The sequence below is a fragment of the Tursiops truncatus genome, chromosome 2 (genome assembly GCF_011762595.2).
Source record: "Tursiops truncatus isolate mTurTru1 chromosome 2, mTurTru1.mat.Y, whole genome shotgun sequence".
In the NCBI taxonomy this organism is placed as follows: domain Eukaryota; kingdom Metazoa; phylum Chordata; class Mammalia; order Artiodactyla; family Delphinidae; genus Tursiops; species Tursiops truncatus.
Genome location: NC_047035.1, coordinates 151043694 through 151071120, shown reverse-complemented (window position 1 = coordinate 151071120; position 27427 = coordinate 151043694). Strand labels below are relative to the sequence as shown.

The window sequence follows — 27427 nt, the reverse complement described above, 5'->3', positions numbered from 1 at the left end:
GAGCCTCGGCCCGCAGGTGCCTGATGACTGCGACGTCCACACTGACCGATGCGGGGCAGGACCTGCCAGGAGGCGCAAGGTGCGGTCTGGGGCCTTTCGCTCCTCCGCAGCGGCCCTGGCATCTACACGCCGCGCACCCCTCATGGCAACCGTCACGCTCGTCACTCAGCCCAGACGTTGCAAACATCTGCAGGCACTCTGTGCTCCTCAGCAGCTTGGCGCTGGCAGGGGTCTCCTGGGACACGTCATCCCGGGGCAGCCACCCCGACTTAACCCAAGACTTAGCACGAGGGCAGACACGCGTGGACCTGAAACAAATCTCATCGGGCATCGGGACCCGAACTCTTACTGGTCTACCCGTCCACACTTGGTGAGAGGCCGGCGTCCTCTCCTGAAGGATAACGTCCCTGGGCCCCTGACCAGGTCTGCCACCCTCAGAATGACATCTTCGCACCTGCCCCGCCACACCTGCCACAGCTGCACAGTTATCTTTACCATGTTTCTCACGTCCCGTTAGACCGTGAGGATCAGGAGAGGCAACGTTCCCCTCACCTGCGCACGCGGGGCTCCAACACGCACACCTGAGAAGGACCCTGGATCCCCCTCACTCTCCACACTAATGGAGGTACACAGGTAAGTTTTTTTTTAAAGCTGAATCTTACCTTTGGCCTGTGTGTGTGTGTACAATTGAATATGCCTCCACTGGTACTGTTTTATGAAAAGAACTCACTGCACTAATCCTGGGTAATCATACAAATCTTCAAATATAGTACAACGGCAGATCCCTGTGGCCAAACCTTTAGTCTGCAGGGAAAGACTGAGCTGAGAAGCTGAAACACCACTTCATATCAATGGCTTCTTTCTGAAGCTGAGAATCCTGTATTACTTACAAAAAACGTAGACAGCAATCAAAATAATATAAACTGTTAAGAAAAATCTGGCACTTTACCTTTGTTCTTACAAAGAATGACTTGTCCTCTGTCTCCACGAGGTGGAAGAGGAAGGTCCTGGTACAAGCCTCCTTCACAACCCTCTCCAGTTTGACGTGCAGACTGGTGCACAGGTCTGCAACCATGTCATCGTAGGAGGCTGACCGAGGGATGGAGGGGCACAGCTCTCGGGGTTTGGCTTCTCCAGAAGCAGCATGTGGCTCTTTCTCCTGGAAGATGACCGGGTGGCTGTTCATCACCTTGTTGAATTCGGCGTATTCGCTGAGAATGAGGGAAATGTCATTCCGGGACTCTTTCAATGTACTGTTATATTTCAGTTTGTTGAGGTGGTATGAAACAGTCGAATTTCGTTCAGAGTTTGGGAGATGATTTCTATCGTGGCCACACCTCTCCTTCCAGGAGGAGGAGGAACGGCCCACACAGCTGGGTGTCTGCCTTCTCGCCTGCTGACCCTGGTGTCTGGGGTCTGAGTGCACGACTGTCACCATGAGGGGACTCCTGCTACGGGAGGAAGGAGGCAGCCCTGGGGCCTCGGGCACTTTTGTCGCAGGGAAAGCCCCCATGGCGCCCTGGAGAGGGGGCTCCTTAGGAAAGACGGCGGTGGAAGGGGCGGAACATGGAGCAACTCCCGTCTTCACAATTTGTTTTAGTTTATGTGCAAAACGCAGATACTCCAGATCTAAAGTGTTCTGGGTGAGGTCGTCTGCCACCTGCCAAGTGTCTGTCCAGGAGCTGAGCAAGCCGCCCTTGGCCGTGATGCCGGGGTGCCTGCACAGGCTATGCAGGGTTCTCGTAGTGTCTCTCAGGTCTTTAGTGACAGTGAAGTTAGCGTAGGTCCTGGGGATCCCACGGAGATCTTGGATTTGGACGTAAGAGGGCACACACTTATCTTCCTTCTTTAATCCCATGGGCCAGCTTCTGGGAGAAATGCCCGTCTCCAGCCCTGGAACCTGGCTCGAGTAGCCCCAGTCGTCATTATCACTGTTGTTTAGGTTCAGGAAAGAGTCAAAACCATCTTTGGAAGTACGTTGTTTTTTCTCGGTGTGACTATATCGCAAAGTACAGGACTCTTCCGTATCTAATTTGGGGTTTCCACACTCACCAAAAGAGTCTTGATCCGAGTCTCCAGAAAGTGGTTCATAATGGATGTCAGAGTTCACACTGACATCCAGGCCTCCACCTCGGGTCACAGAGCCCCACTCAGCCCTCAGCCCCTCATCAGCACTCTTATCTTCCACCTGCTCTTCAAAGACCCCACAAACAAGAGGGGCACAAGATTTGGGAACAAAGGAAGAAGGCTCTGTATCGATAGTTTCACCGGTTGCTGCTGTATTCTGGTAAGAATCAGCATGTAAACAGACAGGGAAAAGCCCACCATTCAGCAGAGCTCTTGCTGAACACGGTGACTCATCTTGCAGCATGTGGGCCGGTTTGTGTCTGTCTTCTGAAGAGGTGGTGTGCAGCTGAGAGCCGACACCTCCTAGATCTATAGCTGTTTCACATAACTCAGCTCCAGTTTCATTATTCTTCAGCAGACTGGCCATTCTGACGATCATCTCCTGTGTTTCAAACTCCATCTCTGCATCGCTGGGTCCTGCCCTGTGGGTTAGGGTGGCCCCTCCCGAGAAGAGGGTGGGCTTGGGGAGCTCCAGGTACCCGCGGGCCTGCACAGCCTCAGCTCCAGCAACTGGGTCAAGGCACAAGGACTTAACCAGGATGTAACAGAGTTCGTTTGTTTTCACATCACTGCTCGAGTCATTTTCCTTAAGGCTCTTAGAGCTGGTCTGCTGTTTTAATGACACATTCACACCACTTGGTGTGGTTGTAGAAACAAACGTGTCAGCAAAAGACTTATTTTCAAGGATCTTCTGAGGGCTAAACGGAGGCTCACTGGTATCCACAAGATGACTTAGGTGGGGATTTCTGTTCTCTACACTCATTGGTTGCAGTGGATTTCTTGACGTTACCAGGTTTTCTAGAGAATCTCTGCATGTGGCAGCTGAGGCAGGCTGGTTTAACTCTGCATCATGGTGTGGCACCTTTTCTGAGAAAGAGTAACCCTCACCACACTCACTTGGGACAATTTCCTCAGTGACTTCACCAGGAAGGGTTAAAAATCTATCTTTTCTTCCTGGGTGATTTTTTAGTATTAGAGGCATTTCAGCAGAAAGCTGCATTTGCTGTATCTGAGTTAAGTTATCTTGTCCCACTGGATGGGTGGGACCAACAAAAGAATTTTCTTTTTCTGTTATGGCTAAATCTACTGTTTCAACCTGGGAGGATCTGTCAGTTTTCTTACAGTGTGCATCACAGAGTTTAAAACTACTTGGAGATACAGCCCAAGCTGGTTGTGCTTCTTCACCTGGTACCTGGCAGTCAGGGCTAGAAGCTGGTGACACTTCTTCAATTAAAGAACTGAAGGAGAAGTCTGAACCAGCATGAACTTCCTCTGCAACCTCAAGGGCACAGGTTTCTTTCGAAAGTATGAAAGCCACTGTCTGTAAGTTATCACCTTTTCTCTCACTTTCTCGTGGTTTCATTGACGTGTGATCAGCAGAGTTCACATCAGGCACCTCTTCAGGCTCAATTATTTCTTCCACTGTCTCCTGAAGCTCTAAGCAGGGTAACGTGGCCTCCTGCTGCTGCTCCATTTCACCAGCGGATGCTTCTTCCCAGGGACTTGTGGGCGGTGATATGGTGAGAGTGAGGTCAAGGTCAGAATCCTCCTCTGATAACTCGAGGCTGACTTCCTCTCTAGTCACAGATAGGCTGGTTTGTTTGGTAAATGCAGAATTAAATGTTTCAAAACTCATATTTTCACTGTTTAGACCACTCTTGTCATTCTTTAGTTCTGAAGAGCCATCCGAAGCATTCCTCATTGATGGGATGCAGTCAAGTGAATCCTTTTCTTCCAAGGGGTCAGAGGCCGACGATGAGACTACTTCTTCAAGCTGGGACGACTCTACAGTCTCTTCCGAAGAGATGCTAAAGAGACTCTGAGCTGACAGAAAACATTCTTGAGAGAGCTTCATTTCTTCTCTGGGTAACAAATAACTAGAACTTTTAACTAGTGATAATGCCTCTGTTACAAGGGAATTATCAGACGGCGATGGTGAGCCTACAACAGCCTGTCCTTTCTGTAATGAACACATTTCTTTAGCAAGTATCTCTCTACTCACTGAGGAGGCACAAAGGTACTTAGCGCCTTGTTGTCCTGACACTGCCAGAGAGGGAACGTCCCTAAGACCCTGTGTCTGTGCCTTTTCAAATGTGGACACAGGATGTCTAAGGCTTGTAGCAGGTGATACTTGTTTAATCAACTCCACATTAAAGGTTGTAGGTTTATCAGCTCTGTTTACAACTTCTGTCTGTATTGGTGCATAGGCATTTTTTTCAAAAGTGAATGTAACTGGTTCCAGATTAATCACTACATACTCCGTATCATCCTCCCCTTCCAACGATGACTGACATTCTTTGTTTATAGAGCTGCTGTGCTGGATAAGGCCCTGCAAAGCACCTGTTTTTGTTTGCATTTTTGCATGAAAAACATCAACTTTGCTTTCAAGGGTGCTGTACACAGACTTTTGAAAAATCATTGACGGATTGCTGATCCCATCGTAAGCCCTGGCGAATGTGGACTGTGTGACGGTATCATTATAAGAAGTCACCTGTGTGCCATCAAGTGGCTCAAAAGTTTTATCTTCAGCAGGAATAGAAGATCCATTAGTTTGGGTGCTTCCAATGCTAGAAAGCACCAGATTAGAGGTCTCTAGTTTATCTGATGACTCTTGTTTGGCTTTCCCCCCAATTATCTGAAACGATAAAAGCAAAAGAAATAAATTAATTAAAAAAATCAAGAGCCAAATAGATCTTTTTTTCAAGCATTTACATATGTGAAGAACAGAACAAAGATCAATTTCAGTTTGCTCTGTTCTTTTGAATCTTCATAGGGTAGAGATCAAGCAAATCCCTCTCTTCTTAGATAGGCTTAAAATACCCCCCAAATAGGAATTTGTTTTATCTAAATACACACACACGAGAACTCCAAAACTTTCTTAGTTGCACAGCCTTTTTTTTTTTTAATGGACTTTTGGGAAGAAAAGTGGCTAGATCACTGGCAATTTAAAGACTTGAAAATGCAGACTGTTTGCTAAATAGCATCACTTAATTCAGAAATGCAGCAGTAGAGGAAAAAGTGCTCAATTAATTTAAATTATTTTTAGTAAGATTAAAAGATAATCTTTAAAGCAAAGAATAACTTATTTTAAACACCAGCTTTCAATTAGACTATAAATGCACTGTCATCTGGAATGTTCCCATGAGGAAACACTAATTATTATCTCTTGTACTCAGAATACACTGATAAGCAGCTTTCCCAAGGTATCAATCTCTATCCTGTTAAATAAAGGTCCCTTACCCCTTAGCTGTCTTCTTAGCTTATAACTGGACATAATCTCTCTCTCATTTTAATACCTCCCTATTCAACAAAGCAGTAGAAAACACAGTGCAGCTTGCATTAATAAACTAAACTAAAAGGACTGATTTAAACAGTACCAGAAAGGATTTAGGATAACAGTAACAGAAATACCTCTGGACAATTTTGATAACCTCATAAAAAGGCTGTTTCTTTTCTTTTTTTTTTTTAAAGGCTGAAGAATGGTCTTGTTCAGAATATGGTAAAGTGGATTGATCATACAGTTGACCTACACCTGTAGTTCTGGAACACTACGGTCACAGGTTTCCTGCCATATTTTGAAGCAGTCGTGTTGTAAGTCAGGACCTGTGTTTCAAATCTCTTGTTAAAAACATTTCTGCCTTAGTTAAAGAAAGACACTGACCTGAGTAATTGGCAGGGAGGAGCTGAGACTTGGTTTTAAGAGGACACGACTGGCCAGATACAAAGCATAGAAAACTCTTGATGGTACACTCATTCTGAGAACAGTTCTATGACCCTCCCAATCATACTGTGGCTGATAATGTTGGGCCATAGTCGTGAATCTCACCATGCCTGTGCTCTTAGTGAAATGAAAACTTTGATAATCCTAGTTTGCCCTAGAATAGGGAGTGGTACAGGATGTGTGTGCACCTTTAAAGTATGGGTACAGTATTCAAGAAGATGACGGAAACATATTTCTAAGTATATGCTATAGAAAGTGTTAGGAATCGTTAATTTTAACATTCTACTTTCCACTTAATACTCTTTCATGTTTGCAAGAAAATCATTCCTAATTGGACATTACTAAAGTACCACAACCAAAAATACTTTATAAGAAACTAGTGTGTGTATAAATATATATGTAATAATAAAATCTGCCTGACTAAACATAAATACTTTCTTATTCTAAGGTAGTGATTTTATGTATCTCTTTGAGAATAAGATGAAATTTATGAACGCCATCCTCAGAAAAAAAACGCATACACACGTAACATATATTTTATGTGTACACATATAAACACACACATATGTGCATATATATACATAAATACATCCACAGAATTAGACATTGAGAAACAGCTAGAGTGTCCAGATCTGAGTCTTGGCCGGACAATTTACTATGTGCCTCCAGGCCATTCTGTACTTCTCCATCCTCAGTCTTCTCACCTATGAGATGGGTGGCACGGTCCTTACCTCACCCGGCCGTGTGAGAATTAACTGAGCTAATGCGAGTGAAGGGCTCAGATCAGTCTCTGGCCCACAGCGTTCCACCAGTCTTCATTCTGATGAAGATGAGCATCTGCAGACACTCACAGACCCTCTGAGGCTCACCCCTGGACCTGCAAATCCTCACGGAAGCCCAGGTACAGAAACTCAATGTTCACACAGGCACTGAAGGTGCCCAAACCCATGTAAAATTATTCTGTAATAAATCTGCTCTGAAAGCTTAAAAAGGCAGTTATTTTGTCAATCCATTTACTTAGAATCTTGATACAACTTTTTAATTTGCTCCAATTAAAATTCGATTATCAGGCTTCCCTGGTGGCGCAGTGGTTAAGAGCCTGCCTGCCGATGCAGGGGATACGGGTTCGTGCCCCAGTACGGGAACATCCCACATGCCGCGGAGCGGCTGGGCCCGTGAGCCGTGGCCGCTGAACCTGCGCGTCTGGAGCCTGTGCTTCGCAAAGGAAGAGGCCACAACAGTGAGAGGCCCGTGTACCGCAAAAAAAAAAAAAAAAAAAAAAAAAATTCGATTATCTGTCCTATCAGTTGAGAACAGTGAAATGAAACAAAGTGTATTTTCCATATTTACAAACAGTTATCTGCAGACCTATGAGAGGTCTGGCATTTTATTTACTGTCTCAGGATTTGTTGTTTCGCGGTACACGGGCCTGTCACTGTTGTGGCCTCTCCCGTTGCGGAGCACAGACTCCGGACGCGCAGGCTCAGCGGCCACGGCTCACGGGCCCAGCCGCTCCGCGGCATGTGGGATCTTCCCAGACCGGGGCACGAACCCGTGTCCCCTGCATCGGCAGGTGGACTCTCAACCACTGCGCCACCAGGGAAGCCCTCAGGATTTGGTTTTAAAAATATTTTTTAATATATTCAATTTTAGTTTCCTTTAAGGTTTATCAAAGATTTTTTATATTTATTATTACTGCATTTGATCCATAAACACTATTATAGGTAAACAGAATAAGTATTATTCACCTCTTTTAAAAAGTAATAAGCTCAGAGAACAAGTAATTTGCCCCAAATCATACAACTAAAAAGTTACATAATTATGGTTGGCTCCCAGATCATCTGAGGCCTACGATTTTTTTCCTACTTTTGTTTCTTCAATCAGGATGGTAGATAAGCTCCACCTGCAGACAATCCAGACTTTGTAAACTAAGTTTCTGGCATTCTAATCCTTTACATAGCTAGAGAATCCACTTTCCTAAAGAAACCAATTCCTTGTTATGAATGTGATTTTACGTACAAAAAAAATTTCTTCAAAAATAATACCAGCATTTACAGTATTCAGCTTTTACCTACCTCATTATTACAAGAATAGATGAAATTCTGGCTTTCCGGGGTCTCTGGATGACCTGCTGTTGCAAACATTTCTTTCTGTTCATTCTGCACCCAAAGCTCCAAGCCTCTCACAGGCGGTGGTTTCATGAAAGGAAGCAGGGGGTCAGTGTCTGGGAAGGACACTTTGGCAGTAGGACCTCTGGGAGCCTCATTAGTCTCCAACAGAGGGTCTACGGAGCACCTTTCTACACCGGAGGACTCCTCAATTTCACTGAATTCAAACGATTCTAACGTGCTATTTATGCACACGTATTTTGCTGGGTTGCTGTGTTCTACTACTTTTCGGGATGATTGTATGCCTTTGTTTTGATTGCTGTAAAACAGAGCTACCCACATATGAAGTAAAAGCCTCACTTCTTCCATGTTATCTGGTAAATCAGTATTCCAAGGCCTGAGATTTTAAAGAAAGAAGAAACCAAAATCATTGAAAATGACTATTTTAGTTGATTATCTTATAAATAAGTGCCTTAATTATTAACCTTAGTTTTTGTGTTCATTTTTATTTTAAAAATTACATGAACATGAAACAATGAGTAAAATAAAAATGAAGTTGATGTAACAAATAATTACAGTGAATCTGCCTGGTATTATTCCCAAGTTACTGGATTTTACACACTTCCTTCTCCCTCCCCAGAGTTTAGCGCAAGTATCCCTTCTCGCTACATTTATCTCAACAGAAAAGTTCATCCATTTTCATCCAGTGTCACTCCTACTCACCCGTGTAGTGCTCTGATTACAGTCTTCTCCAGGGGGTTGTTGGTATACTTGCTGTCTAAGCTGAACACGTAATCTGCTTCCCATATGAAAGTGACCTTAAAGGAGCCGTCACAGCTGAATACGGTACGAGAGCGGCAGAAGTCCTGCAGGCTGGAGGGCAGCACCCTGCTCCTGCGCCTGAGCGCTGGGGCCTCGGAAAGCTGCTGCAGTGGGGAGGTGACCTGCTGATGCCGAAATGGCATCACTTTCCCCACTGGGGTTCCCGCTTCAGGGCCTTTTGTGCCATTCTTGGCAAACGCAGGGCCTGGGGCCCCTCTCTGCTGTAGATGCTTCTTTGAATGTTCTGCAAGGAGCAGGGCATAGGAATGCTCCACAGCCACAAAAGAGCTTTGGCTTGCGTCGGAACTTCCTAGGGTTTCCTCAGGCAGTGCCAACTGGGCTTCTGCAGGGGCCTGAATGCCAGCAACCAAGCTTTCTTCCTCCTGGCTGACCGTGGGGTCTGATGTCAGATTACTCTTATCAGAGGGCTTGGATAACGGTCCACCTTTTTGACTTTTAACTCCTCTATGATATTCGTGGTCTGATGTACCACGCAAAGAATGTTCTTTAGAAAGCAAAACATCGTTTTGTGGCAATTCAGAGGAGCAGGGCAAGTTTCTGGGCTCAGAGGATGGTGTGGTAGAGGTAGCAGCGCTTAATGCAAGATCAGCCAACATATTTAGGGCCTGGGAGTCACAGTTGACAATGGAGTTTTCAGGTGGGTCTTCTGGAGCCACTGTGATATTTTCTGGTTGAGCTGTACTTATGCTAATAACTTCTTGACCATCTGAAATTTCTGATTGAAGCTGTGAAGAAGTTTCTCCTTTGGCTTCAGCATAAAAGAAAAAAAGACACATAACACTTGATTTCCATAGAATTAATTCTTTGTCATATTACTATGGTTCAGTGAAAATCAACAGTTAAGTCAACATATTCAAGAAAAACCTCTTGATATGTTGCATAAATTGTATGTTAAATTTTTATTACCAGAGTGAGGTCTTGTCCAACTTCCTGATGTATTATAATGTATTTACCAGAGGAACAAGTCTTAAGGAATGTGCATATTAATTTAAAAAGAAATCACCCTTCAAAACTGCATGTACTCAGGCTTCCCTGGTGGCGCAGTGGTTAAGAGTCTGCCTGCCGATGCAGGGGATACGGGTTCGTGCCCCGGTACGGGAAGATCCCACATGCCGCGGAGTGGCTGGGCCCGTGAGCCGTGGCCGCTGAACCTGCACGTCCGGAGCCTGTGCTCCGCAACGGAAGAGGCCACAACAGTGAGAGGCCCGCGTACCGCAAAAAAAAAAAAAAGAAAAAAAACAACCCTGCATGTACTGATCTACACACAAGGCATACTGCTCAGCTAAAGAAATATACAAAGAGAAAAAAACAAAAACAAGAAAAGAAAACAAGACTCCTGCCCTCAGAGAGCTTACAATCTAGTGAGAATCTAAGAATTTCTAAGTTTAAAGTGTATATTATAGAAGGTTAATGTACTTTCTTAGAAATCATTTCCCTTGGCAAGTTATTAGAGAAATCACCTAAGTTCAAAATAGAGATGATTTTTAACCATATTGATGTTTATAATGTTTATGATGTTATAATGATATTTATAATACGTTATGATACAAACAGAAAATGAGAAAAGTAAGAATATTCAGAATCGCCAATTAATTTCAAGTTTTAAAACTTCAGTTTCTGCATTAAAAATATTTCCTCTCTATTCTATCTGCAAAAAAGCAAATCTCCTCATCTACTGATAATTCTTCTTACAGCAGGTACTCAAATCTACCCACTGGCATTCGGTCAGAAAACTAACATTCTCAGGTGGTTTACTTGCCTTCTCAGGACTTTGATTCAGCCTTTTAAAATGTGGTTATCATGAAGGACAAAGTTCTCAACAATACTGGGCAGTGAGTCCCTGTAGCAGGTGGCTGGATGGACAGAAAAGCCAACTGTGCTCCTCTTTATAATTAGCAGTAGCAGGTCTGAAATAAATTACTGACCTGTCTGCAAAGCCCAATGACAGTACATTTACAGAGAAAACTCTGGCCTATGAGGTCATCAAACAGAATGACAAGAGTGTGTGTATGGTGAGGAGGGTAAAATTAATCAACCACTGCCCAGTTTTTATTTAAAATATCAAAGCCCAACGGGGTGAGGTACGAGAAAGTGGCCCAAAGAGGGCTGTCTCGTGAACCCTCCGGGTGTACTGGAAACACATTCATTTTAGGATCTGATGTGTTTACTGACACTAAGTTCATTCTATCCTTAAATACTATGGTTCTTACACTGAGTATCACTATGAGGAAGGTCGAATATAGAGAACACTGTATTGAGTCAAGAAAAAGGGTTCATTTTAATATGTGTCATTTCAGGTAAATCATTTAATAACTGACTTGTTAGAGGTTTTCAATTAATTAAAAATACAATACTGATAATCTATCTCTTTTAAGAAATATAGATAAAATGATGCCAAATAAATTATAAAAAATTAAAGAGTTCAGTAAATAAAAACTATATTGAAAACTTTAAAAAGGACAGAAAACCATTAGTTTCAGCAACAAAAGGATTGAGCCTTCTTAAACTCTGATATTTCAAGTAAAAGAAATGAAGTGGATTAGCATGGGTGATTAAGAAATAAAAGAAAAATTAACACATTATTTAAAAGGTGGTAATCTTAAAATTTTAACTTGGAATGTGGCTGCACAATATATACAGACACTTGCAATACAAATCGGCCTCTTTCTGAATACCCATTCTGGAAACTTTTCATTTTCTGGGCTCACTTTTCTGCCAATGCCCAGTTGCACACCTCCTCCCGCTAATCGATTAGCCTACAAGTATATAGAAGCCAATTCAGCACAAGGAATTCTAATGACAAGGCTGGGAATACAATGCATTATGTATGTATCTATACTCATCCTGTTTACAGACTAATTGGAAAGACAGGACCAAGACACACCAGATGATTGGAAAATAGTATGAATTAACTCTTTAATGTTCTCAAAAACCCAAAAAAGAAATGAAAAAAAAAAGGAGAAATGAGTACAGATCAGAGCATCAGGAAATGGCTCCGTGTGGACTTAGCTGAGCAGAGGGGACTGCACAGGGGTGACAACAGGCATGGTTCGTGTGGGTGGCACCATGTGCCTGGCAGGGAAGGCACGCATTGGGAAACAGCAGGAGAGAAATGTGGACCCGTGGGTAAGACCACCTCGTAACTGCCTGGGGAGACAAGCAGAGAGTCTGTGTTGGGTATGACTCTCTACAGGTTGTACGGTGATATGACTAAGGAGCTTTCAGAAAAATCTTCAGCCATAAACAACATTAATGAAACTGAGGAAAGGGACTTCCCTGTGGTCCAGTGGTTAAGACTCTGCGCTTCCAATGCAGGCAGTGTGGGTTCGATCCCTGGTCAGGGAACTCATATCCCACATGCTGCAAGGTGTGGCCGAAAAAATTTTTTTTAAAAATGAGGAAAGAAAAAACCAAGCTCATCCATAATACCATCACCCCAACAAAACAAGAGTTTCTTTCCCTGAATTCCACTAAATTTGAGGCTTTTAAAAAACCTAAAGGTAGATGAGAGAAAGTAGAATCATGAGATTAGACAGAAAATTGATGGAAATACAGAGATATGAGGAAATGAAGGTTTTTCTAAACAAAAAACACCACCACACATACAACACAGTAGGACTCAATACTGAAGATACTGTAAAATGTATAGATTTTGCAGCTTGGTGGAGCTGCACTCTACTCAGAGAGACGGGTGCGAAGAGGGACATGGAGCTGGGAGAAAAGTGAGGTCCGCGGTGATGAGGGAACGTGCCAGCAACGAGGAGGTTCCAGCAGGTGGAACACGGAACTAGCAGTCAGCTGCTGGCTCACAGAAGGAGACTTGGTTATTCACTTCCGCACAAGTAGAAGTAGAAAAGTAAAACTGCTTTTAAAATTAATTTAATGCCTTTTAAAACCAAATACAGGGAGGGGCTTCCCTGGTGGCGTAGTGGTTGAGAGTCTGCCTGCCGATGCAGGGTACACGGGTTCGTGCCCCGGTCCGGGAAGATCCCGCATGCCGCGGAGCGGCTGGGCCCGTGAGCCATGGCTGCTGAGCCTGTGCGTCTGGAGCCTGTGCTCCACAACGGGAGAGGCCACAGCAGTGAGAGGCCCGCATACCGAAAAAAAAAAAACAAAAAAAAAAAACAAGAAAAAATACAAATGAAATACAGGATTCGGGATTACTGACTGCTTTGAACCATGTCTTTACAGTTCCCTCTGGACAAACTTATAATATCCTTTTTATAACTGATTATGGTTCAGAAAAATACTGCCAGATGCTACTTGCTTGTGAATTTAGTCATTAAAAAAGGCCATTTATACTTTAACTCTGCTAAACAGTTCACGTTCAGGCTTTCTGCAGAATGAAAAGTAGGGTCTATTTAGTGAAGGTATGAATCTTTGCACTTTCTAATTTATTCACAATGGGAAACCAAGTTACTTGTCCCGTCAGTGTCTGAACTAAAGAAGACCATAAGAACGTGACAGATTTCAACTGATCTTACACTGTTTCAATATGCTATTTTATAATCTCGATTAGTCTGTATTACGGTGCTGAAATTTACAGGAAGAGGACTTCTTACCAGGTTGTGGCTGCTTTCTGATTCTGGGATTCTGATTGCCTTTTACTATATTTTCCCTCTGTTTTTGTGGAGATTTCTTCACAGGTGGCTCAGCCCTTGGAACAGTTTTGACTGGAGATGTCTCTTGTTTCCTTGCCCTTTTAGCATTCGTTGACACTGGAACATCTTCAGAAATAGGAGCTTCTTGGTTTTTCCAATCCAATTTGGTTGTCTGTACAAACTGTGCAGTCAGCACTTCAGCACCTTATGCAGAAAAGACACCGTTTTTTAAGGGGTAGGGGGCTCACATATTTATCAGCATAGCTTTCCTTTGATTTGTTTTGGGGGGGAAACTTTAATAATGGGGAACAAAATATAAAATTTGGGGTATTTCATTAAAAGATTTTTGAACTTGCTAAGTGTTGGTCTGTATCCCTAATTAGGATTAGGAGAAAAATATCCGAGTAATAACTTTATAAAAACAAGGCATGACTTAATTTTTTAAAAAGATTCCATAATCTTTGCTGACTGATGTGGCAGGTAAGGCTGAACATGCTAGTTCACAGCACAGGGTGACGGATAATTCAATTTACACAAAAGCGACACAGCTCCCATAAAGCCATATGGTTAAAACCATGATCACAATGTAGAGAAGAGACTGTAGGTTCACAAAGAGCCATCTTACATATTTTCCTTCACTACACCTAAATATCAAAGCTTTAACACTGCCTGAAAAATCATCTCTTAAGACAGAGGAAGGTACATTGAAGAAAGTCCTCTTCTGATTTAACTTCCTATAAATCTATTATAATTGCTCATTTCTCTTACAAAATGCTCAGCTTTACCTCTCACAGGGAAGGAAGGAAAGAACTAAAGGTGGAGGCACATGAGGAGAAAAAACTATTAACAACCTGCTTGTATCACACGCAGAAAGTGTTTCAATCCTTTAAGAGTTAAAAAAAAGTTAATAAATGTTCCCCGTGAAAACGTTTTCCCCATTGACTATATAAAATAATCACACATGTGAATGTTTGCAAATATTTTAAAATCACATTATATGGAAAATACTATTTCTAATTGATTGAGAACAGAAAACATATTAAAGTTTCAGAATGTGATGGTTATTAGTGAAATGTAGAAAAGAGACCAATTTCATTTTATTCTTTTGAAGGTTAGAAAAACAAATGGTTTTTTAAAAAAGCTTTTAGACTCTCTTAATGTTGTACATTTCCCTGGGTCTAATTATTTTCTTCCCTACTAAACTATTAAAGGCAATAAAGCAGCAGTTTTATTTGCTTTTAGAGTAAGACTTCTGATTTTATACCGGTTACAATTTCTAAAATTTTTAGCATAAAAAAAGGCAAAATATAAGTCAAGCAGGAAAACTGTTAAGACTAAATTAAGAAGAGAAAGAAAATAAGATGAGATGATCAAGACTAGGGGAAGCGTAACATCTGCATGGGCAGGAGGGGAACATCTCTCACAACCTAGGTCCTGCGAGGAAAAGGAGAAACACAAAACAGGTGATCCTGCAGGGACTGCCCTGCTTATTTGCATCACTCAGTGACATGTTTCTCAAACTGCATGCAATAATCCATGGGTGTATTATAAAATAAACTTAATGGGTTGCAACCAGAATTCTTTATTAAATGAAACAGAAGATATCAGATTGTATTACACATAGTTAGGGTAAATGCTCCCTGAAATTTCTATTTCAGTAATGTATGAATTTGTGTGTACTGGACTACAATATACAACGTATTTCTTTTCTTTTTTTTTTTTTTGAGCTTTTGTGGTATTATATTTAGTCATCTTGGCTGGTTTAATCACATCGTTGTTGTTGTTCATTTTTTGGCCACACTGTGTGGCATGTTGTGTCTTAGTTCCCTGACCAGGGATCAAACCCATGCCCTGTGCACTGGAAGTGTGGAGTTGTAACCACTGTACTGCCAGGGACATCCCTAAAACATATTTCTTATAATGGATGAAATTAGCACACTTGAGAAACAGTGACAACATATATGTTGAATTATAGGTAATTTATTTAATACCTTTAAAATGGTTCATATAGAGAGAAACCCAATATGGTTGGCCTGGAATTTGTGAGGAAATGTAGAGTGTGAGTCGCTGCTTCATACTGCCGTTCTTTCTACCACCCTCCTAAACACACATACACACACAATTTCTCAAACTATAATTGGCCAGAAATAACTACTTGTTAAACCACAGGGTAAAATCTTAATTATCTAGGATCCTGGGGATCCACACACCTCCGATGTTTCTTCTTTAGGCATCAGAATTTTTAAATTCAAAATACTATAGATAGGGTTGGCAAATTTTTTCTGTGAAGGGCCAGACCTCAGTCACAGCCGCCCACCTGTGCCAGCGCAGTGAAGTACAGAGACAACAGGTAATGCCTGAGGGGCCCTTTGGCCCAAGTCTGCTCACCTCTTCTCTAAGGGGTCATAGAGCATAAGTTCCCTAGTTTTAAACAAAATACACCACACGTAATCTGAGATGACTCTCAGCCAAAATTGTGTTATTTGTTGTGCTCTGTTCACTGAAGTGCATTTGACTAACATTAAATGGCTCTGGACGCTGATTCTCCCTCAGTTTTCAGGGGGCAACAAAACCACTTGAGGAACTGTTTCAATATATATGTCTCGAGGCCACTGGACCTTGTTTCAGTAGGTCTGTAGTAGGATCCAGACGACCACTTTTAAAACACACAAAGGATTAGAAATTCTGCCCCAGGATGCTCTAGTTCTGGGAGAGTCCAGGCACTTTCCCCCCTCTTTAAACATGTTCAGACTATCACTTATCAGTTTTTGCCATCTGTTCTTAGTGTGCCTGATTTTAGCAGATCCTCTTCTTCCACTCGACTTTGTCCAAGGACAGTTCAGAAACTGAATGACCTTATTTCTTAGACAGGTAAGTAAATAACTGAGTGATGATTTGAGCAGTTTTACAAGTGAAATACAAGCTTTCGGTGGGTGGGCTTTTGTCCTATTTCTTGAATTTCATGTTATCTAGACTAGTGCTTCTCCAACCTTAGCATGCACACAGATCACCTGGAGAGAGCTAACGGACACTGTCAAGCTACAGTCCAGGATGGTCACACAGGAACAGGGCTAACACACAACAGTTATTACTAATTGCTCATCTGAAAATCCATACAGACCATGCTTACCGTTTTCTCTTTTCTGAGGAAACTTGAGAGTTGTGGGAGAGTCTGGACGCTTGTTTGCTCCAGCAGGAGTTCTTCTGGGAAAGGGACGGCACAACTTCACCCTTTTACTCCGTACCACGGGCAGCGTGCCTGCTTTTCTCTTAGGCTGAACTCTCAGATTTGATGCTGGACTTAATGGGACCAGAGCTCCCTGCCTTGCTTTAAACATCTCTTCAGAATTCTTTTGTGTTTCTGTTTCTTTTCTTACTTCTGCCGCTGAGTCGTGAAATTCAGGATCTGGAGTCATAACTAAAGAAAATCCAGCATCACAAATTCCATCTGAAATACCTTATTTCTTAGACAGGTAAGTAAACAACTGAGTGATGATTTGAGCAGTTTTACAAGTGAAATACAAGCTTTTGGTGGGCGGGCTTTTGTCCTATTTCTTGATTTTCATGTTATCTAGACTAGTGCTTCTCCAACCTTAGCATGCACACAGATCACCTGGAGAGAGCTAACGGACACTGTCAAGCTACAGTCCAGGATGGTCACACAGGAACAGGGTTAACACACAACAGTTATTACTAATTGCTCATCTGAAAATCCATACAGACCATGCTTACCGTTTTCTCTTTTCTGAGGAAACTTGAGAGTTGTGGGAGAGTCTGGACGCTTGTTTGCTCCAGCAGGAGTTCTTCTGGGAAAGGGACGGCACAACTTCACCCTTTTACTCTGTACCACGGGCAGCGTGCCTGCTTTTCTCTTAGGCTGAACTCTCAGATTTGATGCTGGACTTAATGGGACCAGAGCTCCCTGCCTTGCTTTAAACATCTCTTCAGAATTCTTTTGTGTTTCTGTTTCTTTTCTTACTTCTGCCTCTGAGTCGTGAAATTCAGCATCTGGAGTCATAACTAAAGAAAATCCAGCATCACAAATTCCATCTGAAATACACGGAGACTGAGGACACTCTGCCAATAAGTCTAGTGCAGTAGATACTTCCAAAATGTACCCATTAGGATTTGAAAAATAAGATCTCAACTGAGTTAAAGACTGTAAAGGGCACTTTTCAGCTGGAGGAGTCATGTCAAAACCACTGGACACTTTGCCAAAGAATGCAGTCTCTTTAATTCCATCCTGAGAAGCAGCAGTCAATGAAGGACTTTTGTCCACCTTGTACAGTTCTTGGAGATTATGCTTTACTAATGTGTTTAGACAGATTCCTTTTTCAGAAAATGATTTCTTTGCTTCCAGCAGGGCACAATTAAGGGCAGGTAAAATAGGTACCACCTTCAATGAGATGTCATCTTCAACTTTCAAGTCTTTCAGCCCTAAAATATATACACATGTATTAAAAACCCAAAGTTCTTTTTTTTTCAAAAACATGCAGGAAAAAACGCTTTAGGTTACAAAATTACAAGATGGTTAAATATGATACAGTGTTTCAAATGGTAATCTAAATAGCAATTAATAGAAGACTTATGGATGCACTTAATGAACATATATTATCTCCATATATATGAAAACACGCACACACAGAACCAAAAAAGAGTCACTCAGATGGGATCATCAGGTGAGAATGAAGAAGGCAGGCCCGCCTGCAGCTCCATCTCATCTGACCAGGAGCCCAGCGTGGGCTCAATGCACCGGCATTTAGAGTTGGCAGAATTACTTTTCTATTCTCATTTTCTGCTTTTAAAATATATCTAATCTGTACCTTATATGACCTACTTCAAGTTCTCTTAAGAAGGTAGTCACAGGTGCAAACCTTCAGTTATAAGATAAATAAGTACTAAAGATGTAATGTACAACATAATAAAAAATAATTAACACTGCTGACGTTACATATGAAAGTTAAGAAAGTAAATACTGGGACTTCCCTGGTGGTGCAGTGGTTGAGAATCCAGCTGCCTTTGCAGGGTACACGGGTTCGAGCCCTGGTCTGGGAAGATCCCACATGCCATGGAGCAACAAAGCCCGTGCGCCACAACTACTGAGCCTGCGCTCTAGAGACTGCGAGCCACAACTACTGAGCTTGCATGCCACAACTACCGAAGCCCGCGTGCCTAGAGCCAGTGCTCTGCGACAATAGAAGCCACCACAATGAGAAGCATATGCACTGCAATGAAGAGTAGCCTGCGCTAGCCGCAACTAGAGAAAGCCTGTAGCAACGAGGACCCAACGCAGCCAAAGAAAGAAAAAGAAAGGGAATACTAATAGTTCTCATCATAAGGGAAAAAATTTTTTGTTCTATTTTCTTTAATTTTGTATCTATACGATATGATGGATGTTCACTAGAATTACTGTGGTAGTTGTTTCATGATGTATGTAAGTCAAATCTTTATGCTGGTAAACCCTAAACTTATATAGTGCTGTATGTCAATTATATAATATCTCAATAAAACTGGAAGAAACTAGAGTTACAACACAAACCAGCTGAACTAAAAGAAAGTAAACCCTAAGTAACCCCCAAGTCTCATGGTAACTACTGGTATATATATCATCACCTTCTCTATCAAATGAAATTTTTTAATATTATGTAACTAGACTGACTAGTCTGTATTTTACTTCCTCTCCCTGGTTCACTCTCTGACTGAAATGCTAATTTTTCAGCAACTCAATAACCTAAAGGAAAATAGTACAGGGAAAAAAGAGAAAAGGTCAGGTCACTGAGAAATAGGTAATAAAATCCTAGAAAATGTAATTTATCAGTAATAAAAAACCCACAGATAATAAAGACCTTTGGTGCCTACTAAACTGAAGTATGAATTATACCATTCTTTTTAACGAAAAAGTAACTGCAAAATTAAGAAACACCTAGCTGAATACATTTATACTTGAGCAGGTATCAGGAAAAGAATGGCAAATAAAAATAAATAGGAAAATGTGGCTAGCCATTAAAATAAAAATTCCTTTCTCTGCAGTTCATTTAGATAGTAACAAGGAAAAATAAAACATGACAAAGTTCTTAGGTACTACTAACAGTTCACAATAAAGCAGTAGTTTTCTAGACAACTTCATTATTTCAAGAATTTGGAAAGGCAGAAGTCAGACGATTTGTAACAGGCTATTATGAAATCTAAGAAAAAGAACTTTTTAAGTCTGCTAAGCGAAGAGTCACTCAATTTAAAACAAATAACCACAGCACTGAACATTTCTGAGTGACCAGAAATAGAAAAGTGTCTTAATGAACTAGAGGAGGCTGTGAACATTGAACACAACAATCCAATGTTTACTCAAAAAGAAATCCTGTGCTGTTCAACACCAAATGGTACAGGAACTAATGTTTCTTATTCAGGTGGTAGTGTACACCTAAAAATAAGAATAAAGGCAGAGCTCCTGCATACGGAGGGAGGCAGTGTGGGAACAGAGCTGGAAGCCTGCTCAGACTCAGCTGTTTGACCTTGGGCAAGTTTAAGTTTCAGTTTCCTCATCTTTGAAATGGTCATAATAAAAATACCTATTAAGGGCTGTGAAATCAATTGTGCCTAGCAGAATATCAATGTAGTAAATGCTTGAAAAATGCAAGCAGCTATTGCCATTATGTTATTATAATTGGTAATATTTTGCTTATTCCAAACAGGTAATGCCAGTAGTTCTCTGCTTTGAGTAGCTGAATACAATTTAAAAATATCAATTAAAAAAATTTTTTTGGGTTGGTTGTAGCTTTATAAATACTATATACTATATACAAATTATGTTTAAACATACACAGTGTGATTATAAAACAATGAGGAAAATTTCCTCATATGACAAAAAGAAATGACTCATTTACTTTAATTTATTTATTTGCTCAGCAAGCATTTATTATTTTTTAGGTGCCTGACATTTCTAAGCAGTAGGGATGCAGTAGAATACAAGAAAGGCAGGCATTAAATAATTATAAAAATAAATATTTAAATTATATTGGTGAAAAGCCTAGGGGTCCTCACTGAAGGAAAAGTGGTGATGGGAATAAATAAAGTGATATTTAAACTGACACCTGACAGCTATGGGTAAGTGGCTAGACCAGCACTTCTCCTCCAATTTTATTCATTATCTACTCCCACCAGAGAGAGCCTTTCTAGACTTTGTTTCCTAACTGCCCTCTGAAATTCTAATACCACAGATATACTGTATATCTATTTACATACTGCAGGAGCAATATTTTTTGCCCCTAACAGGCAATTCCTGGTCCTGGCTCGGGGGGTGGTCAACATCATCTGATCAGGGGGAAGGAGACAAGTAGTCCAGACAGAGGGAAGTGCTTCTGTGAGGACCTTAAGTCCTACTGACGGGAGACTATGATAAAACCAACTCCCAGCTCTTGTTGTTCAATAACAAATGAATCCAGTTTTGGACATGCTGAATGTGAGGACCATCTGAGACATTTAAGTAGAAAGAAATGTCCATAGGCAGGTGGATATCTGAACATGGAGCAGACAGGAAAGGATAAGCCTACAAAGAAAGGAGATGAAGGATTAACCAGGGAGAGTAAAGGAAGAGTTATTTAAGAGAAGAAAAGAGTTACCAGGGTCATATGCTGCTGAGAGTTTAAGATGAGGACTGAAAAATGGCCCACAGGTGCAGTGAACTGCCAGTCCTGGTCCTTACCTGCTGACGGGGATGAATGGAATAAATGCAACCCGTGAAGACCCATCTGCTCCTCTCCAAAACCTACACAGAATGAGAATCAGAAGAAAAGTGAGGTTGCTGATCTTATACAATAAAAGTAAACATACTGAAAAACATTTATTCAAAAAGTTGTTCTTACTTGTTTCTGACATAAAGGCTGACGACGTAAGTAAAATGAAAAATTCTCGATCTTCTAAGCATTTGATGATTGCCTTAAACATAAAATAGCAAGAAAGAAGATTCAATTACTCTCTCCTTCTCCCTCTACCACATTCTTCAGTGATTTTTAAGCTCATGAAAAGTTAAAGAAGAAAATTCTTGAAATGTCAGTATTTATGGGAATCAGGACAATTTTGTCCCCAGTATCAGAAACTGCAAGTTCCTTAGCATTCAAGTAATCTTGGCCTTGTTATGGCTACATATAATAAATAACTAGAACATCATGGGTTAGTTTTAGGATAGTGTTCAACTACATAACAAATCAATCAGAAACAACGTCTTTCATTTTTTTCATTGACATGTTGGACATTTCATCCTGCTAAGTAGCCGCTCTGTTCCCATTTAGCCACTACAAATTCAAGGTCAATCAGACCTATGATTAACATGTTAAGCTCATTTTAATACAAAACATATCACAGAATCCTGGGACTAGAAAAACTGGAAGATACTATCCATTAAAAGAATCCTTTCTACAGCTTCCTAAGAGATGAGTAATAAAAGAAAATAACATCATTAGGTCCCCTGGTTATAAGAAATGCAGATGAAAATAAATACTTCTATTTTCCCTCTACCACAGTCTCCAGTGGCATCTTCTGTCATTCTAAATCACAGAGATAACAGCTCTTCTTCCCCATTAGTCACCATTTCAAAAGCCTATATACCCTTAACAAAGATAAAATTCAATGTCATACAATAATTTGTCAGTTAAAAAAACAATAAAATATACCACTTTATAAAGTGATAAAACATACTTCAAAAATTGACAGGTCATAAGCCTACAAATATGATAAATCAATAAATTATTCAACAACTCAAGTATGAAAAAAAGACGTCTTTTCTAATTGTTTATTGGAACTAATTATGAGACTGAAACTTCACCCACAGGAACAATCACTATTGTGAGTGTCCAAACATTTCTATCACAGCCCCTATGCATTGGTTGGTTTACATTTTTGTCTCCTATAGTCTTGTAAGTTCCTTGATGGCAGGGACTATTTGTCTTTTTGCTTCTGGCACACAGTAAGCACTCAAGAAAGAATTACTGAATAAATGTATCAACAGTTATATATACCCATATCTTTGGTATTTATCAGCAAACAGATAAATTTTTTTTCGGTGTAAAGAGTAAAAGTGACAATAATTAGCTACATTATTCTGAATTTTAGTTTTGTAATATAGATGAAAGTAAAATCCTGTATCTGCTTAAAACTGTACATTTCTTTATTCCAAAATATGTGCAAGTAAAACAAATAGGTAGTGTATCTTATTAGTCTCTCAAATTATGCGCTGAAAGGGCTATATAAAATTCCTATTTTAACCTTTGTGGGGAAAAAAATCTTAGAATCTTTGAAATATCTACTTCTAGCCTTTTCCATTCACACACAGAAAAATCCAGCCATACATGTCTTTACCACCTTTTAAAGAAGAGACCTTCCTCAGTACTGTTCTTGAAGTCCAGTGTTGTAGGTACAAGGGACATTTACTGCTCGTCCACTATACACCAGGCACCAAGGTGTCAAAGATGCTTAAGACATGATACCTACCCTCAAGGAGCTCAATGTCTAGGTAGGGAGACCGATATGTAAAGATTATTCATTATAAAATGAGGCAGGAAAAGCAGCCTGGAGCACTGAGAGCGAAGGACCTTATGTGATAAGTAATTTCTGTTAAGTAATTAACACACAAACTGTGAAGTAAAGCTGGGCACCGAGTCTCCTGAGTTCAATACCAGAAGCACTCACAAGTAGACCCTTCACTAATGCATTTTCTGAAAGTATCTTTGAACTTCCTTCTTTTGAATTTCCAAATATAAAATGAACTACACTACTTCAAAAACACATAGCCTATAATCCCAGTCGATATTCAGTGGTTATCTGCTCAGCATCTTGTGTCACCCACTGCACCTCCTTACTGCAGAATGGGGGGCACTGACCTCGCACCCAGTTCTGGAAGGTGGGCTCTGAGTGGCCTGAACTTATCAGTGTGGGCCATTCGCTTTCTAGTTACTGCTGAGAGACATGCAGATGATGGAACTGGTCTAAGGACATAAGCCATGGTTTGGAGGACGGGTTCTCTCTGGATGCAAAAAGGAGGCACGCAGCCCTGCCTGGCAGCCGAGGACAGAACTATTGCACAGAGGAGGGAGAAGCTGAAAGAAAAAGAGTCCTGAGCAAACAGCACTTGAACTTGCTTTACCATCTAAAACTGAAAAGTAAGCCTATCAAAACTCTTTATTGTTTAAGCCAGTTTGAATTTCTGTTACATGCAACTCAAGCATCTTACCTGACACTACCCCCAAGGCAGCTCACCTATCTATTCTGTTAATTTACTGGTTTCATACTGTCTACTACGGGGATAAGTCCGTTGTGCCACTAAAGGGCTGAGCAGACTTGTTTGGTCACTTCCATCACGCACACTGTTTCCTTTGGGATGTTTGGGAATCACTCACTATAAGGTCAGCATCTACTCCTTTCCTCAGACCGAGGAGCCCTGGTTAACACAGTGGAGAGGTCTTTGGATGTTACATATTTCTCAGTAGAATCGTGCTTTTCTAAGCTATGAAAACAATAGAAGCAGCAACTTTTCTTTCTTTATACACCTATGTGTTGACAAGGGTCACTTTTAAAGAAATATCCCACAAATCAATCTCCTTTGATTAATGCAGAAATACTAGGGATCTACTCAATTCTTCCATCATAAAACAAAAACAACAACAAAAAAGGATTTGAGAAAAACTGTCCTCCTATACTTAAAACCAGGAGTATGAACTGACTAGTGAGACACAGAAAAAGTAAACTAAGATACAAAGGGGATGAATATGTTAGCCAATAAATATCATGTCAATAAATATTAAATGATAAATATCCTCTGAAGGGAATTTCCTCGTGGTCCAGTGGTTAGGACTTGGCACTTTCATTGTTGTGGGCCCAGGGTTTGACCCCTGGTCAGGGAACTAAGATCCTACAAGCTGTGTGGCGTGACCAAAAAAAAAAAAAAAAAAAAAAAATCCTTTTAAGCAAGCTAAAACAATTCAATCTAGGCAGAGCCAACTAATAAATAGATATCAATTTCTCAATTTAAGGAAAACATAATAATAATATTTTAAACTGATGATTCTTACCAATTGCTCCCTTTTAATGTACTCTGTTAGTTTATCTACTTTTTCCCCTTGTTTGTTGGATAGTTCCACCTCATACATATTGAAGCACATATCTTGGCAACAGACTGTGAAGAAAACCAGAAACACAGAACATTTCCTATTTTAAAATGCTATTGTGAAAAATTCCGTTTCTCCCTAGACCCACCGTGTGGCTGACATGGTTGGTCTTGGTGCTCCGGCCTGGTGTCAGGCCTGAGCCTCTGAGGTGGGAGAGCCGAGTTCAGGACACTGGACCACCAGAGACCACCCGGCTCCATGTAATATCAACCGGCAAGAGCTCTCCCAGAGATCTCTGTCTCAACGCTAAGATCCAGCTCCACCCAATGGCCAGCAAACTCCAGGGCTGGATGCCCCATGCCAAACAACTAGCAAGACAGGAACACAACCCCACCCATTAGCAGAGAGGCTACCTAAAATCATACTAAATTCAGAGACACCCCAAAACACACCACTGGACACAGCCCTGCCCACCAGAAAGACAAGATCCAGCCCCACCCACCAGAACACAGGCACCAGTCCTCTCCACCAGGAAGGCTACACAAGCCACTGAACCAACCTTACCCACTGAGGGCAGACACCAAAAACAAAAGGAACTACGAACCTGCAGCCTGCGAAAAGGAGATCCCAAACACAGTAAGTTAAGCACAATGGGAAAACAGAGAAATATGTAGCAGATGAAGGAGCAAGGTAAAAAACCATCAGACCAAACGAAGAGGAAATAGGCAGTCTACCTGAAAAAGAATTCAGAGTAATGATAGGAAAGATGATCCAAAATCTTTGAAATAGGATGGAGAAAAAACAAGAAACGTTTAACAAGGACCTAGAAGAACTAAAGAGCAAACAAACAATGATGAACAACACAATAAATGAAAATAAAAATTCTCAGGAAGGAAGCAATAGCAGAATAACTGAGGCAGAAGAATGGATAAGTGACCGGGAAGATAAAACAGTGGAAGTAACTACCGCAGAGCAAAATAGAGAAAAAAGAATGAAAAGAACTGAGGACAGTCTCAGAGACCTCTGGGACAACATTAACAGCACCAATGTTTGAATTATAAGGATCCCAGAAGAAGAAGAGAAAAAGAAAGGGTCTGAGAAAATATTTGAAGAGATTATAGTTGAAAACTTCCCTAACATGGGAAAAGAAATAGTCAAGTCCAGGAAGTGCAGAGAGTCCCATACAGGATAAATCCAAGGAGAAACATGCCAAGACACATATTAATCAAACTATCAAAAGTTAAATACAAAGAAAAAAATCCTAAAAGCAGCAAGGGAAAAGCAACAAATAACACACAAGGGAATCCCCGTAAGGTTAACAGCTGATCATTCAGCAGAAACTCTGCAGGCCAGAAGGGAGTGGCAGGACATATTTAAAGTGATGAAAGGGAAAAACCTACAACCAAGATTACTCTACCAGCAAGGATCTCATTCAGGTTCGATGGAGAAATTAAAACCTTTACAGACAAGCAAAAGCTAAGAGAATTCAGCACCACCAAACCAGCTTTACAACAAATGCTAAAGGAACTTCTCTAGGCAGGAAACACAAGAGAAGGAAAACACCTATAAAAACCAACCCAAAACAATTAAGAAAATGGTACTAGGAACATACATATCGATAATTACCTTAAATGTAAATGGATTAAATGCTCCAACAAAAAGACATAGACTGGCTGAAGGGATACAGAAACAAGACCTGTATATATGCTGTCTACAAGAGACCCACTTCAGACCCAGGGACACATACAGACTGAAAGTGAGGGGATGGAAAAAGATATTCCATGCAAATGGAAATTGAAAGAAAGCTGGAATAGCAATTCTCATATCAGACAAAATAAACTTTAAAATAAAGACTATTACAAGAGACAAAGAAGGACACTACATAATGATCAAGGGATCAATCCAAGAAGATATAACAATTGTAAATATTATGCATCTGACATAGGAGCACCGCAATACACAAGACAAATGCTAACAGCCATAAAAGGGGAAATCAATAGTAACACAATAATAGTAGGGGACTTTAACACTCCACTTTCACCAACAGACAAATCATCCAAAATGAAAATAAATAAGGAAACACAAGCTTTAAATAACACCTTAAACAAGATGGACTTCACTGATATTTATAGGACATTCCATCCAACAACAACAGAATACACTTTCTTCTCAAGTGCTCATGGAACATTCCCCAGGATACATCATATCTTGGGTCACAAATCAAGCCTTGGGAAATTTAAGAAAATTGAAATCGTATCCAGTATCTTTTCGGACCACAACTTTATGAGACTAGATATCAATTACAGGAAAAAAAACTGTAAAAAATACAAACACATGGAGGTTAAACAACACGCTACTAAATAACCAAGAAATCACTGAAGAAATCAAAGAGGAAATAAAAAATACCTAGAGACAAATGACAATGAAAACACGACCCAAAACCTATGGGATGCAGCAAAAGTTCTAAGAGGGAAGTTTACAGCAATACAATCCTACCTCAAGAAACAAGAAACATCTCAAATAAACAACCTAACCTTACATCTAAAGCAATTAGAGAAAGAAGAACAAAAAAACCCCCAAAGTTAGCAGATGGAAAGAAATCATAAAGATCAGATCAGAAATAAATGAAAAAGAAATGAAGGAAACAATAGCAAAGATCAATCAAACTAAAAGCTGGTTCTTTGAGAAGATAAACAAAATTGATAAACCATTAGCCAGACTCATCAAGAAAAACAGGGAGAAGACTCAAATCAACAGAATTAGAAATGAAAAAAGGAGAAGTAACAACTGACACTGCAGAAATACAAAGGATCATAAGAGACTACTGCAAGCAACTATATGCCAATAAAATGGACAACCTGGAAGAAATGGACAAGTTCTCAGAAAAGCACAACCTTCCGAGACTGAATCAGGAAGAAACAGAAAATACAA

At 40.7% G+C, this 27427-nt stretch overlaps 1 protein-coding gene across 3 annotated transcripts in view; it reads right to left on the bottom strand.

The window, feature by feature from the left end:
- Positions 1-27427, bottom strand: part of TASOR2 (transcription activation suppressor family member 2) — a 66928-nt gene that overhangs the window by 8256 nt on the left and 31245 nt on the right. For 2 of the 3 annotated variants that reach the window (XM_019933205.3, XM_033852316.1), the window contains 9 exons: positions 24461-24564; positions 21260-21332; positions 21100-21162; positions 17133-17837; positions 16531-16818; positions 13362-13604; positions 8680-9547; positions 7924-8353; positions 950-4762 (listed from right to left, as the gene is read on the bottom strand). In XM_019933205.3, the coding sequence (XP_019788764.2) occupies positions 950-4762; positions 7924-8353; positions 8680-9547; positions 13362-13604; positions 16531-16818; positions 17133-17837; positions 21100-21162; positions 21260-21332; positions 24461-24564 (6587 nt within the window). The remainder of the gene's footprint in view (positions 1-949; positions 4763-7923; positions 8354-8679; positions 9548-13361; positions 13605-16530; positions 16819-17132; positions 17838-21099; positions 21163-21259; positions 21333-24460; positions 24565-27427) is intronic. The other variant, XM_073801506.1, reaches the window with a different exon arrangement.